The sequence below is a fragment of the Streptopelia decaocto genome (genome assembly GCF_964273445.1).
Source record: "Streptopelia decaocto genome assembly, chromosome: 6".
Lineage (NCBI taxonomy): Eukaryota > Metazoa > Chordata > Aves > Columbiformes > Columbidae > Streptopelia > Streptopelia decaocto.
This window is the reverse complement of record NC_138660.1, coordinates 8404021-8417619: the sequence shown is the minus strand read 5'-3', so window position 1 is coordinate 8417619 and position 13599 is coordinate 8404021. Positions and strand designations below refer to the sequence as shown.

The 13599-nt window shown below is 52.8% G+C and overlaps 1 protein-coding gene across 4 annotated transcripts in view; it reads right to left on the bottom strand.

Moving 5' to 3' along the window:
- The window catches only part of DVL3 (dishevelled segment polarity protein 3), a 32481-nt gene extending 21625 nt beyond the window's left edge, over positions 1 to 10856 (bottom strand). For all 4 annotated transcript variants that reach the window (XM_082055124.1, XM_082055123.1, XM_082055126.1 and 1 more), the window contains exon 1: positions 10597 to 10856. In XM_082055124.1, the coding sequence (XP_081911250.1) occupies positions 10597 to 10763 (167 nt within the window). In that variant the 5' untranslated portion in view covers positions 10764 to 10856. The remainder of the gene's footprint in view (positions 1 to 10596) is intronic.
- Between the last annotated feature and the right edge of the window lie 2743 nt (positions 10857 to 13599).

The window sequence follows — 13599 nt, the reverse complement described above, 5'->3', positions numbered from 1 at the left end:
TATTACTGCAATAGGGCCATTTCCCATGTCTGTGGATCTGCTGATAAGTCAAGGTACAACTAGACCCTAATTTTGAGCTTCCCAATCATCTGTGATGTTGGTATCAAAACCCCATGAAATCTCCTTTAGTCACACATAAAGTCATCATGAACACTTAGTGCGAGCACCATGTGTTGACCAACCAGGACCTCACCTGGTCCCTACAGATAACATGGCCAGACACAGTCCCCGCCTCAAGTCCACACACCTTGCTACGCAGGAGACCATGTGTGCCATGCAACTTCCCACCAGAGCACAGATACCAACCTCACCAAAAGTGACGCTGTGTGAACGCACTAAAAGATTGTTAAAGTGTCCCACATGGGCAATATTGGCAGAAGACTGCTGCAGTAGGCTCTCATGTTTCTGCGTGGGGGATCCAGAAGCACAGACACGTGCTGTGCAACTCTCACCCAGCTCAGACACACCAGACTCAATGTACACACCCTGTATAGATGTCACATACCTCTGCATTAAGTCGGAGCTGCCCAAGACAGAGCGTACCCTAAGCTGAAGAAGATGTTGCCACCCTGGAACTCCTCTGCCTCTTCCAAGATGCCTGGGCAGGGAATAATCTTAAGACATTTCCCAAACTAACTCACTTTTTGGCGGCACCTGAAACAAAACATTTTCACTGGGGAAGAAAAATCCACCTCACAGGAGTCCCTTCAGGGCCTAAAGGTGCATTTACCAGCTACAGGTCTAAGACAACTGAGAGGTCTGCAATGAAGGACTCAGCTGTGCAGCTAGAGCCATGAAAATCCACCTTCCTCAGAGCTACAAAAGCAAGTAAGAAAAAATTCAGATTAATACAGTGCAATGGCAAAACTTCCTGCATTAAGCCCCTAAATGGGCTTCCAGCATAGCAGAGCCTCAGCTGGGCCCACAGGCAAGTCTCTGTGAATGGCACTAAAATACTGGTTTAGCCAGGCAGAGCTGAATGAAGTGGGACGGGTCGTTAGCTGTATGCAAACACAAGTACGGAGTTTGCATATCCACCACAGCTTCTGAAAAAAGTTTCAGTTTGAGAAGCTGCTGCTCCCGGGGGCCAACCCAGCCCTCAGCACAGCAGCAGCCTCGTCCCTGCCCTGCTGAGCCGCGTTTGTCACCGCGCTTGTGACACTGCCCCGGCTGTCAACAGCGGCAGCGTGGCACAGCACAGCGTGCAGGGGACAACCTGTTTGCTCACAGGTGGTGAGACACAAAAGGATCATGAGTCTAAAGCAGGTCAGAGCAATGCTGAGGGAAAATGTCAAAGCCCAGTGAGTGGGCAGGCTAATGCGCTAGCTCCAGCTTTCCCGCTATGATAACCCATGCAGAGCCAGAGCTCCCGAAACACAGACCCTTCTGGTAGACCCTCAGTGTCCTCAGAACCAGCCTGTACACGGCAGGAGCTGCCAGCCATCAGGAAACAAGGGAAAGCTCACAGCCTCTGTTATGCAGATCTTGAATTCTTCGGGTATCACAGAGACAGCTGCCAGCTATCAGAGAGGCCACGTAGCAAATAAATTCCTCTCCGAACCCATGGGGCAGGTCAAAAACCAGTAGAGGAAAGACCTTCCCACACAGGAGCTGGTGCCAGCTCTCCCAGAAACAGCTCTCTGCTCCAAGGCAAGCGAAGCAGCCTCTCCCCGCTTCAGCTCTCGTCTTCAGCCAGGGCCAGAAGGACGGACTCCCACGGCAGGGATTCAGCCACCACTCACTGCATCTTCTTCTCCAGTTCTCACAGGGCAGCAAATTTTAGCCAAGACACACTGAAAGATACTCCAGTGAGGGGATCGCTAACACAGAGGACCTAGTGGAGCAGGGTACCCAAATGTTGCTTCTGCTGCCTTTGGTAGCTGGCTGTGACTGGAAAAACGACACCTCTGGCACATCTTCTTTACTAAATAACTGATACAACAACCACAACAGCCCCAACCCTCCACCACGATGCAGAATTACACAGCACAGGAAGGTCAGCACCGGGCATCTCTGCCTGCCAAAGCCTCCAAGGAATCCCAGCCCATTCCTGGACAGGCTCAACATTAGTGCTACAGTAATAACAACAAGCAGATGGAAAGAGAAACACAACAGAGCTTCAGAGAAGGAGCTCAGGGAGATACTAATACTTTGGCACTTCAAGCTGCCTAATGCAATACTTGGAGACAGCGATATTCACAGCCCAAGAGCTCACATGTTCTCCTAAGGCCACCACGGCATTACAGAGATAAGCACACACACAAAGCAAAGTCACAGAGATTAGACTAATTCCCAGATTTGTACCTTATTTCAACGCCTTCCAAAAAAAACCTTCACAAAAGGATTTGGTCAAAAAATTTCCAATGGCAGCCACTGGCAGGATTAAGCTTTACTTAACTTGCCAGCTGCTGCCTAACAAGCCAGCAACCCTGGGACAAACAGCAACACGGACACGTGGTGTCACATCCCCCTTCTGGAAAACCACCATCCATCCAGCACAGGTCAGAAGGGCAGGCTCCGAATAACAAACAAGGGATGGAGAGAGGAGGAAATCAATAGGAAACACTAAAAACACACAGCCCTGGCTGCTGCCTCATCAGATGTGCAGCGTGATGCAAAGCTGGTGTGACAACATGAAGGCAACTTCCTGCAGGCGCAGTCTCTGCTGTGTTCTGCAAGCCCAGCTCTCCTCCATGGGCTTTTACACAGATCAAATATCCTAAACCACAACATTGTTATATCTATTTGGATGCAGTCAAGGGTGGAGGAGTAGCACTTCATTACAGCAGATACCCTGAGCTCAGAACAGTTCAGCAAATGCTGTGCAGGCATGCAAGAGCCTTCCCACCACTTGAAGTACCACGAGCTCAAAAAGGACTTGAGGAATTTTAGCTATGCCCCCTACACCTCTAAATATACAGCCTTCCAGTCTAAATGGAGGGCCTGATGCTCATCCCAAGAGAGGACTGAGGCCAAACACATCTGTGCAGCAGAAAAGTTGTGGGAGAAACCAGATTTTCTTTGCTTATACTCACAGTGCCCTTCTTCCCTGAGCATCCCCAAATGCACGGTGCTGGGTAACTACCCCACCTTCTAGCGTTCAGGCCGTAAGGCTGCAGACCCAGACGTCTCTGCCTGCTGGGAGACCACACAGTATCACAGTATGTTTGGGATTGGAAGGGACCTCAAAAGATCATCTAGTCCAATCCCCCTGCTGGAGCAGGAACACCTAGGTGAGGTCGCACAGGAACATGTCCAGGCGGGTTTTGAATGTCTCCAGAGAAGGAGACTCCACCACTTCCCTGGGCAGCCTGTTCCAGTGCTCTGTCACCCTTACTGAGAAGAAGTTTCTTCTCAAATTTAAGTGGACCAGGTGGGGAAATCACAGGTGACAGAGGCCAGGATCACGTTAAGAGAAGAGGGACTTACTCAAAGCCTCAGTACACAAGGGCCTTGGGCTCATGGGCCATCTGCCTCCATTCATACAAGCCAGCACCTTCCTACTCAGAGTCCAACACCAACCGCTGCCGCCCCAGCTGTGTAGGAAAGATCATCACTTCTGACACTGCCACCCAGGAGATCCAGCACCCGCTCTGTGGGCCCAGGACCTGGGAACAGCCAAGTTCTAGGTGAAACACTCAAAAGTCAGAAGACCGAGCAGTGGGTCCAACACCGTCATCCCATAACGATGAACTATGCTCAGGTCACAACCCAGATTAAGGCGGTTTATGAGCCATTTTTAACGGTGTTTGGCCTTGACCTCAGGGACTGAACCACGTTGGGACGCAGCTGCCCCACAGTCAGAGTGCACAGATTTACTTCATGGCAATTCCTGAGATGTCAAGGTAGGTTTTTGGTCTGTGCAGGAATTGATTTCAAAACACAGAACTGCTTCAAAACAACCACTTTCTCACGGATGGGAAAAGGTTTCTTGACTTCTTCTTTTTTTTCCAGAGATGACAAGAGAGGCTTAAAATTAAGAAACATTCCCATCAAAAACATAATTGAAAACAATACCTCTCCAAGAAAAATGCTGGCTTCAACATAATACCATATTTCGGGAGAAAATACATTCAGTCAAAAGAAAAAATTCTGACCAGCTCTAGCTGCAAACAAGTTCAATAGCTGTTGTAAAGCTTCATTGTTTGCGTAGTACAGACAAGGCCTTAGGGAAATTGGTCTGCAGCCTGACTTGGCTAACTTGGCTCTCCAAATGCCACCCCTGGGCACAGAAACCAGGCTGTGACTGCCATCCCATGTGGCCTTCAGAGCACAGCTTCAACCACAACAGACAAAGCCGGACACCTACGGAGTCAGTAATAGCTGGGTCTGCACAGCAGGACACACGCTGCCAGGCACAGACAATACAACCCAGGGAAGGAGCGAACGCCGCCAGCTCACCGTCTCCATCTGCACCCCAGCCCTGGCACTGCTGCGGCCCCCCCGCCGCTCCCACGACCTTGGAAACAGCCTCCAGCAGCAGCTCCAGCGTCGATGGGCCACCCCCCGGCACGGGCAGCATCACAGGAACTCCCCACCACAAGCGCAGACGGCAGTTAGCAGCTCTCTGCCAAATCCTCAGCGGCACAGGCTGCAGCAAACAACACACAAAATATCCCAAAAATAACCTCTGGTGGACCCTACCCAACCACGGCAGCACATCTCGTGTGAGCAAGCAGGGAACCGTGCGTCCTGCGGAGCGGGGAGCACAGGAGCAGGGATGCTGCAGCCTCGCACGTGGCAAAGTGCTGCCCTCCGCACAGGAAGGACAGGGTCTGGCCACAAGATGAAGAAGAGTGACGGTCACCTCACAGCCAGGACAATGCTGTCACTTGGGCAGAAGCAACACAAAGGACCCGAGCATGCAAGGGAGTCGCAGGCAGGTTTGGAGGCCCTTTTGCTCATAGCCCTCTTGCCAGCCTCTCCCAGCATGAATTCCACGCTGACATGGAAGCACTCTCCACCAGGGGCAGGAGATACGCAAAGGACTTCTGCAGACAGTTTCCAATTCAAAATTATATTAAAAAAAAAAGTTCCAAAAATCAAAATAAAACAACACCCCAACTCACGCTACAAAGAGCTGGCAGGAAAGGCAGGGGCGCCATGCCAGCGGCTCACCACTGCTGAGGGACTGACACTGCTTATTAAATTTAGGATCCCTTCCCTGGCTCCAAACACTTCCAGCCAGAAGGACAGTCACTGCTGGCATCAATTTCAAAAAGACCCTGCAATAAAAATAAATCACTCAGCCTTTCAGTGAGCGTCAACGCATTTCCCCATGCACATGTGCAGGAGATGAGGTCGCCAAATACCAACAGCATCTGACCCCTGCACTGGGAATTCCAGCAGCGCCCGCTTTGTTCTGCCTCCAGAATGTTGCCCTAATCACTGCCTCGTACCCGGCTTTGGAGAGCAGGTGATAATTAAGCAGGTCTGGATTAGATATCGGGCCAGTGATTAGTTGGATACCAATTTTCACTTGACAGCTGAGACCTAGGAATCACTCAGCACAGCTCTGAAGTTAAAATTGGAATCTGCAAGAGGGAGAAACTGGCAGTGGTGGGAGGAGCAGCACCATCCCAACGCTGTACCTTGAACCGCTGGTGTCCTCCCGGCAATGCAGAACAAGGAGGCGAGATGGGGAGGGAGGGACGGTCCCCTTTTGAGATAAGCGGCCCTTTCTGCTCTCCAGACAAGAGGAAAGGTGACAGAGTAAGGTGGAGACAAGCAAAATGTGTTTTCTCCACACACAGAAGGAATTCAAACTTCAGGCACTCCAGAACTGATGGAAAGACAAGATGGATCTTCAGGCCAGGTGCTAAAGACTTACCTAGATGCACAAATTGCACTCATTTAACTGAAACTGCTTTGAAAGGTTTCATTTAAACTTTAGCATGCCGCTGTGGGAACACCTTTTGACTGATATAAAACGAGCAGCATCCACTACAAGCAAAAAATGAGTCAAAATAATTAACATTTCAATTGATATAAGAATATCCTCACAGTTGTACAAGCCACCTGGCCAGAGAAGAAGGTCAAACCTGTAGTTCAGCTGGAGCAAACATGCACCCAACGTGGCTGGCAAGAAGATCCATGCTGCCCAGAGACAGGTACATTTCTCATGATGGACTTGGACAGGAGGCAACACTTTACACATCACTGAAGCCCACGTCCCAGCAAACTACAAACTACCACAAACCATCAGCACAGTTGTTCCCTTCCCACTTGCACAGGTCCCCAGGAGAATTTCCAGTACAGTTCTTGCAGCACCTCTATGGAACTGGGAGCTCTGCCATGCTAAGATCCACACGAATGTTTGGCCAAGAAGCTCACAGTGTCAAGTGGACAAGACAAGGCACAGGAGCATTGTTAGTATTTTCATTTTGCAGATTATGAACAAAAAAAGACAGAAAATTAAAAGCCTGATCAAAACCCCATGAAAAATCTACAGATGGCTTGATGGAGAACACGGATTTCACCAGCGGTCATAGCACTGCACTGATCAAAGGCTCTTTCCTGCTGACCAGCACATGGATCTTACCTGTGAAATGTTGAATAAAGAGACTCAAGCTGTAGGAAAAAACCTTTCCATTTTCTAATGAGGGCAAGGTTAGCAGGCTAAGGGGAGTTCCATGCTTCACAGCGAGGCACATCCACACAACGTATCCCAGGTCCTAGAGGAGTGTACCACATCTACACACAGCCACAGTTCCACCATTAGTTTGCTTAGCTCCTCCATGTCTCCAGTTCTGGGATTAGCAAGACACAAGGCAAACAAGGGCACAAATATCTGCACCCTGTGTCACCGCACCAGACCACTTGGCTCACGTCAGATTTTGTGACTGTAGCCCACTGCACGGGTAGAGCAGGCAACAAAACCTCGCAGCCTTCCTGCGGCTCACAGCTCCTCTCCCCAGGACTGGGTGCGTGAAATGTTTTCATTTCTCTTCCTTCCTTGAGGTGACATCATTCTGGGGTCTTCTTAATTTGAAGCCAAGCGCTTTGACTAGGATTAGCTCCTGGCATAGCCCAACAGCTCCGCAGCCACCAAGGGGAGCCTCAGTTCGCATTTCCAAGGAGATGTAAACACTGAAGCTGCTCCATCACTGCCCTGATTCTCAGAGCAAACAAATATTAACAGGATAAACAAAAGAACGAAAAATCCCACACACCAAGAGCGCAGCTGTAATACGGCCCTGGGGATGGGGTGAGCTGAAGGGAATGCCAAGCTGGAGATCCGCAGCCTGGAAAGAGGAGGAAGAGGGAAAAACAGAGTCTCGGCAACAGAGGTGAGAGGAAATATTGGACCACGTCTTGCTCCAGGTGACCCTGGAAGGTGAGATGCGTCCATTCCCAACAAGATGAGAGAAGAACTTAGTCTTACACCACAGGGATCCTGCAAAAGGTCCAATCGCTGACAAAAAGCATGAGCCATCGGATCTGCAGGTCTCCTCCTTGTTGATCAGCTGCCATGAGGCCATTCACTGCTAGCAGCTCATTTCTTTCACAAAGGGGCTTTACCCCGGTACGACTGCTGCCCAACTGACAGAAACCAGCCCAGCAGAGTCAGGACACCCCCCACGCCGGGCAGAGGGCATCGGGAGGGAAGGGGCTGAGACAGTACATGTGTGAGAGCACAACACCCCTCCTTCGCACACAGCTCCTGAATACAGCCGTCGTCAACCTCCTCCTGCTTTCCACTAATTGACCATGCAGCTGAGGTGCTTCCTGCCCTTCCATCCCTGTCTCTCCCTGCAGACCAATGGCTTGCTCTCTCCTGGACACTGATTACCAGGGATCATGAAATATTTTGGTTGGACTTGACCTTGAAGGTCTTTTCCAACCTAAATGATTCTATTATTCTTCCTAGTGGTGCCTGGGGCCCCAGGGCTCCTCAGAGACAAGGCTGCAGCTGGACTGCCCTGGCTGTTCCCCCCGTGCTCCAGCCAACCACCAGCACGTTCTTCAGCTCTCTGGAGAGGAGCAAAGACAGCTTTCCTGATGGGGCATCCATGGTGGCACCATGAGAGGCCTTCTCTCCTCTGTTCCACACAAGGCCTTGACTCATGCTGCTCCAGCTACACAACTCATCGTGCAGGACTTTGCCAAGGAACAGGCTGCCAGCACAAAGCCTCCAGCCTCCCTCAGCTGCACCTTCCCTTCCAGAGAGGTTCACTCTTCCCAGAAGAATTAGCTGAATTGGTCCCAACAAAAATCTCATCCCATGCATTTCTGATGCAACTAAACTCGCTGCATCTTCTTGAGTGATTTTCTCCTCTCCCTGCGAGCATCCACAACTCCCTATGCTGCTTTATCATTGAGCTTCATTAATCTACCATCTGCCTCCTCTTGTGGAGCCTTAAAGAAACAGAGCAGGGTGAAAAGGCACAGCACAGAACTTTGCTGCCACCAGACCCCTCCTCCCAATACGAGACACTGCTATTTATTACTAAACTTTGTTTATAGTTACGCAGACACTCTCCCACCCACATGGCAATGTTTCATTCAAGACAAGTTTGAATTCACTTCAAGAACAACATTTCAAAGGATCCCAAGGCATTTGTTTACAAACAGCATGCGCAGAGAATTCGCTTCTCCCACCAATGAACACGGTCCCCTCTGAGACAGGGAGAGGCAGCTGTTTTGTAGCACCCAACAGCTGAGGGACAGGAAACAATCCACAGACAACTGATGTTGCTGAGGAAATTTATGGAAAACGAGGGCTGGAGACTTCTATTTGCCTGGAGAGAACAGGGACGCTTCTGAGCACTCAAGCTCTCCACTGGGTCAGGAGGAATTTAGGGAGGCAAAGCATCCCAGACTGTGGTCAAAGGAGTGACTCCAAATTTCAAGCCTCATCTGAACGCTGGCATCTCCCAAGCTAACGGGAACCTGGGCACTAGTATAATTTGGCTGCAGACAGGAGAGCACCCTCTGCCGAGGCAGCCACACCAAGCTCCATCCAAGCCATAAACAGGCTCAGCCCTGTTCAACGTAGGGTACGAGCCAAGATCACAGCCTAGGGACATATTTGGCGCAATAAGAGGGCACTAGGAAGACTATAAAACTGAAATTTTTGGAGTCCCAGGCTCCATACACAAGACCTACTGTAAACACTAAATCTTCAGAGGGGAGCAGGGAAAAATCCAGAAGGAGGATCATGCAACTCTTTCAAATACCAAAGTGCGAAGAACGGTAACGGGTCACATGTTGTGGAAGCCAAGAGAAGCTACGTTCACAGGGTGGAAACGGAGGTCCTCAAAAAGGCTAGAGGAGAGTCAGACGTAGAAAGAGCCTGGATAAAATAGAGAGGGAACTAAGAGTCTTACAGAGAGTTGGCTTCACGTGGTACATGCTTCCCAGAACAGCCACCAACTTTATGAAGGTAGGAGACAGCAGGGGGTCCCCAGAAGATTATTCAGTACAACCATCTAAACAAGGGACAGAATATACCTCCTTACCTCCAAACAAACAGCCACACGTGATGGAAGGAACCAAAAGGTAGCACAAAAGAAGCGACAAAAATACGAGCGTTGGAAGAAAGCTACCCCACAGGAGATGGGATGTGAGGCAGGACTGCATCCCTCCTCCATACAGACCCATCCCAGAGATCGAGCACGGGACATCGCACACTGAGGACTGGACACATGGTACACCAGGTCTTTCTTGGACACAGCCCTTGCTCAGAGAGGGGCAGCACATAGAGAGCGCTCGCTCCTTCTCCACAGAGACAGGGGAGGAGAAAGCTAGTTCCCTTTAACTGTTCTTCCCAAAGATAAGATGTGGAGAACAAAGATGCCAAAATGGATGGCCCTCCTCCCCTAAATGGGTGGTAGGAGAACAAAACTGTTGCCAGATCCTCTCCCTGGGAAGGGGTGATGGAGGGAGCACCACCTCCAAACCCTCTTGGTGGAGGGAACCCAGGACACCCTCCCCTGGCAGGCAGAGTGGGAGATGCCCAGGCCCTTCAGGTGGGGAATGACCATCCTGGGTAGGATACGTGGGGTGACGCCACCCCTGTGCACCCCCCAAGGTGGGCTGCACTGGAGATACCCCCTCAGGCAAGGTGCTGCCCAGACACCGTGGGGGTGATCCTCAGATGGGACAATGGTCTCCTCCGAGGTGCCACCCTAGAGAAGGTGCACAGGGGACCCCACCAGCTTTCCCCAGAGCTGGAGGGCAAACGGGAGGATGGGGGAAGGGAGGATGTGGGTTGTCCCCAGAGGCAGCACACAGGGACCACCCCTCCCAGAGAAGGCATATAGGGGGTATCACCATCAGCCCCCCCGAGAGGTAACACGGTGGGTGCACACCAGGGTCGTCGTCCCCCAGTCAGAGAACAAGGGGGCACCATCCCCGCCCCCTCCCAGGCAATGAGGGTGGAGGATGGATGCGGTTCCCCGTTCAGAGAGGGGCCGCCAGCCCCGAGGGGCAACACCGCACCCGGAGCTCCCGGCCCCTGCACGGGGGACCTTCCCCGGGGGCGGGGGGACCCAGCCCAGGCAGCGTGTCCCCAGCCAGGACCCCCGCCCCCCGGGAGCCGCAACCCACGCGGGAACACGGGGACTCCCCCCCCCCCGCCGGGCCCGCGCTCACCCGAAGTCATCGTCCATGGACTTAAAGTAGAACTTATAGTTGGGGCGGTTGAGGAGGCCCTTGAAGTCGCCGAGGGTGACGCGCTCGGCCGGGATCGGCAGCTTCACCAGGTACGGCGTCTCCTGCTCGTCCAGGTGGTAAATGATCTTGGTCTCGGCCGCCGCCATGGCGCCCCTGCCCGGCCGCCAGGCCTCCGCCGCCTCTCCTCGCCCGTCCCCGGCCCGGCGCGGCCCGCGACCCCCGGCCGCCGCCTCCGGCTCGGCCTCGGCCCCCGCCCGGCCCCCGCCCGCGCCCCGGCCCGGCTGCGGCCTCCGCGCACCCGGTCCCCCCGCGCCCCTTGTTCTCCGGGTCCCAGCGCCGCCCGGCTGCACGGCGCAAGCTCGGGCTCCGGCGGCTCCTCCCCCGCCAGCCCGCCCGCCCCGGCTCCGCCGGAACCGGAACCGGCGCCCCGCGGGGGCCTCGCCGCGCGCCGAGCCCCCAGCTGGCAGCCCGGGGCGGGACGGCACCCGGAGCCGGTACCCCGGGTGGGCCGGGGCTCGGCGGGCACCCCGCGAGGGGCACGGCCTCGGGCCCTGTCCCTGCCCGGGCTGGACCCCCCGCCCCCACCCGCCCGCCCCCAGGGCCGCACAGCCCCCGCTGCCCCTGCAGCTCCCGTGGGAGGCACAGCCCCCATCACCCTGCCCGCGCCTGGGTTGGGATTTGTGCTTTGCATCCACGTTCCCCATGTTCAGCCTAGTGCTGCCCGTGCGCCCGCAGTCCTGGCTGAGCTGCCATGTGCCCATGTACCCCCACGGGTACCCCCCCCCCACACCCGCTGATGCTGCTTCACACGCGTGGTCATTCCTGTGCCACACGTGCTCCGACATCCCACAGCCTCATCGCTTCCCATGTGCGCGCCCCAGGGCTCCCCTTCCCTCTCGGCAGCCCTGGTCCTTTTTTGCACACCTCCCAGCCTTCCTCATGCTACTCACACAACTCGGTGCCCTCGAGTAAAGCTGACAGGACAGGGCATATCCCCCTCTACCCGGTCTCCTCACATCCAGACCCCTCTGAATGCCCCATTCTCCGTCTCTGGTGGCCCTCACACACAGGGACTCGGCTGCACAAGAGGAACACAGCACCTCCCACGCCAGGTCCTCTCCAGCGGTGACTTCCGTCCAAACCTTGTCACCATCCAACACCCTCCCCTGATCCTCAGGCACTGGACACCGCAGTGTCCCCTCCAGTTCCCCAGCCTCTTATCCTCACCACGCAGACTCCCTGCTCTGCTCTTCCTGAGCATCGTCCTTTCCACACACCACGGCCTCTTCAACTGCATATGCACCAGCTCCAACAGCTCCTTGGCTCTGTGGTTTTCTCCCCATCCTCTCTCTCCCCAAAAACTATCACTGTCTTACCTACAGTCATCAGCACTGTGACCACAGCCCCTGGAACCTGCCTCCCTGCCAAAGCACTCCCAGGCTGGCTGGATTCCCCTCTGGGTCCCTCACCGGCACACAAGTCACTGAGGAACCATCTCCATCAGTTTCCTGGACTTATGACTGGAGTGGATGAAGCTTGGGGAACACACACCCCCGGAAGAGCAAGAACCATCCTGGATCAGAAGGAACAAATGCAGAAGAAGAACTACACCATGGGCCCGCACGGGACATGAAAGGATCACCAGCCCTCAGCACCAGGCTCACCAGGGAGAAGAGCCAGAGCGATCTCGTAGGGAACAGAGCCAGCTCCTCAGGCTGGCAGGCAGGTGTGAGCTAAATAGCCTCCTCACATATGAAAGAGTCCTGTAGGCGTTACTGGCAATTATCTGGGCAGCACTGCTAGACTGGATGAAGAATCTGACCTTAAATTTTAAAAAATTTCAATGGAAGACCTCAGGTAAGAACAAGTGGAAAGAGGTGTGAGGCTCTCCCATGTTTCCACATCAGCTCTTGGAAGATTCACTTCCTCATGCTTGGAGCTGTGAGATAAAAGCAAGCTGGTGTACCTGGAAAAGAAGAATCCAGGTCAGGAATGGAAATGTTTAGTTTAAGCTGCTTCTTACTGTGTCAACCCAACAGAGCTAATCTTAAAGTCTTTTTGCAACACCCCCCTGCCCCAAAAGCTGGGCCCACATGGAAGAATTACAGTAAAGAATTACGGTCTTCCCCAACCCGTGGCCAGGCCACTCTCTTGCCCACCGCCCAGCACAGATGTGGCTGCACCCCAGAGCCTGCACCGTATGCATTCAACACCTTTGTTACAAAAAGGGTGATTTCCTGAAGCATTCCCAAGGGAGCAAATGCAGCCCAGAGTGGGTGCCACACACCCACGGGTGGTAGTAGCCAGAATCTCATTGCTACAGCTGCCTTTTCTTTTAAAACAGGCCAAGTGGTTGAATGGACTTAACTGAGATATTGATTTAACTGCTCGCAGAGGTCTTGTGCAGTATGACTCACTCTTAATGAACAGAGGTTAAGAACACAGAGCCAATGAAATGAGCAGTAGAGGATTGTGCTGAGCACTCCAGGTCCACAAGGAAGAATTTCTGAACAGCCTACTGGCTTACATCTACCTTTAAACACTGCGGCATTGATAGCATTGCTTCCCCTTGCAGAGTAACAGGCAGTTTTAGTGCTTCTCGGAACAGCCCAAAACAGAGGTGGATGTACTTGAGTTCCATAACTTACACCTTTAAGCAACACAAACCCATTATCTTTTTCTAAAAGGTGCACTATGGTTAACTGAAGTTATGGGATTGATACAGGGACACCAGGTGACATTCATCCATGTCAGATGGGAAGTCAGACAAGTTGACTACTATGGCCTTAGAAAAAAATAAAAGTACTTACTGCTTACATTGCTCAAAAAGATGGATAGCAAGGACTATGCAAAATTGCTCTCAAATGCACTTCTAGTCTTCCAACCAAACAAATCTTGATTGAAAGCAATAGAAAGCATCACACCTACCCTATACTGAAGCAATGCAGTTAATGCTCCTTTAAAAAAAAGGCCCATAAGGAT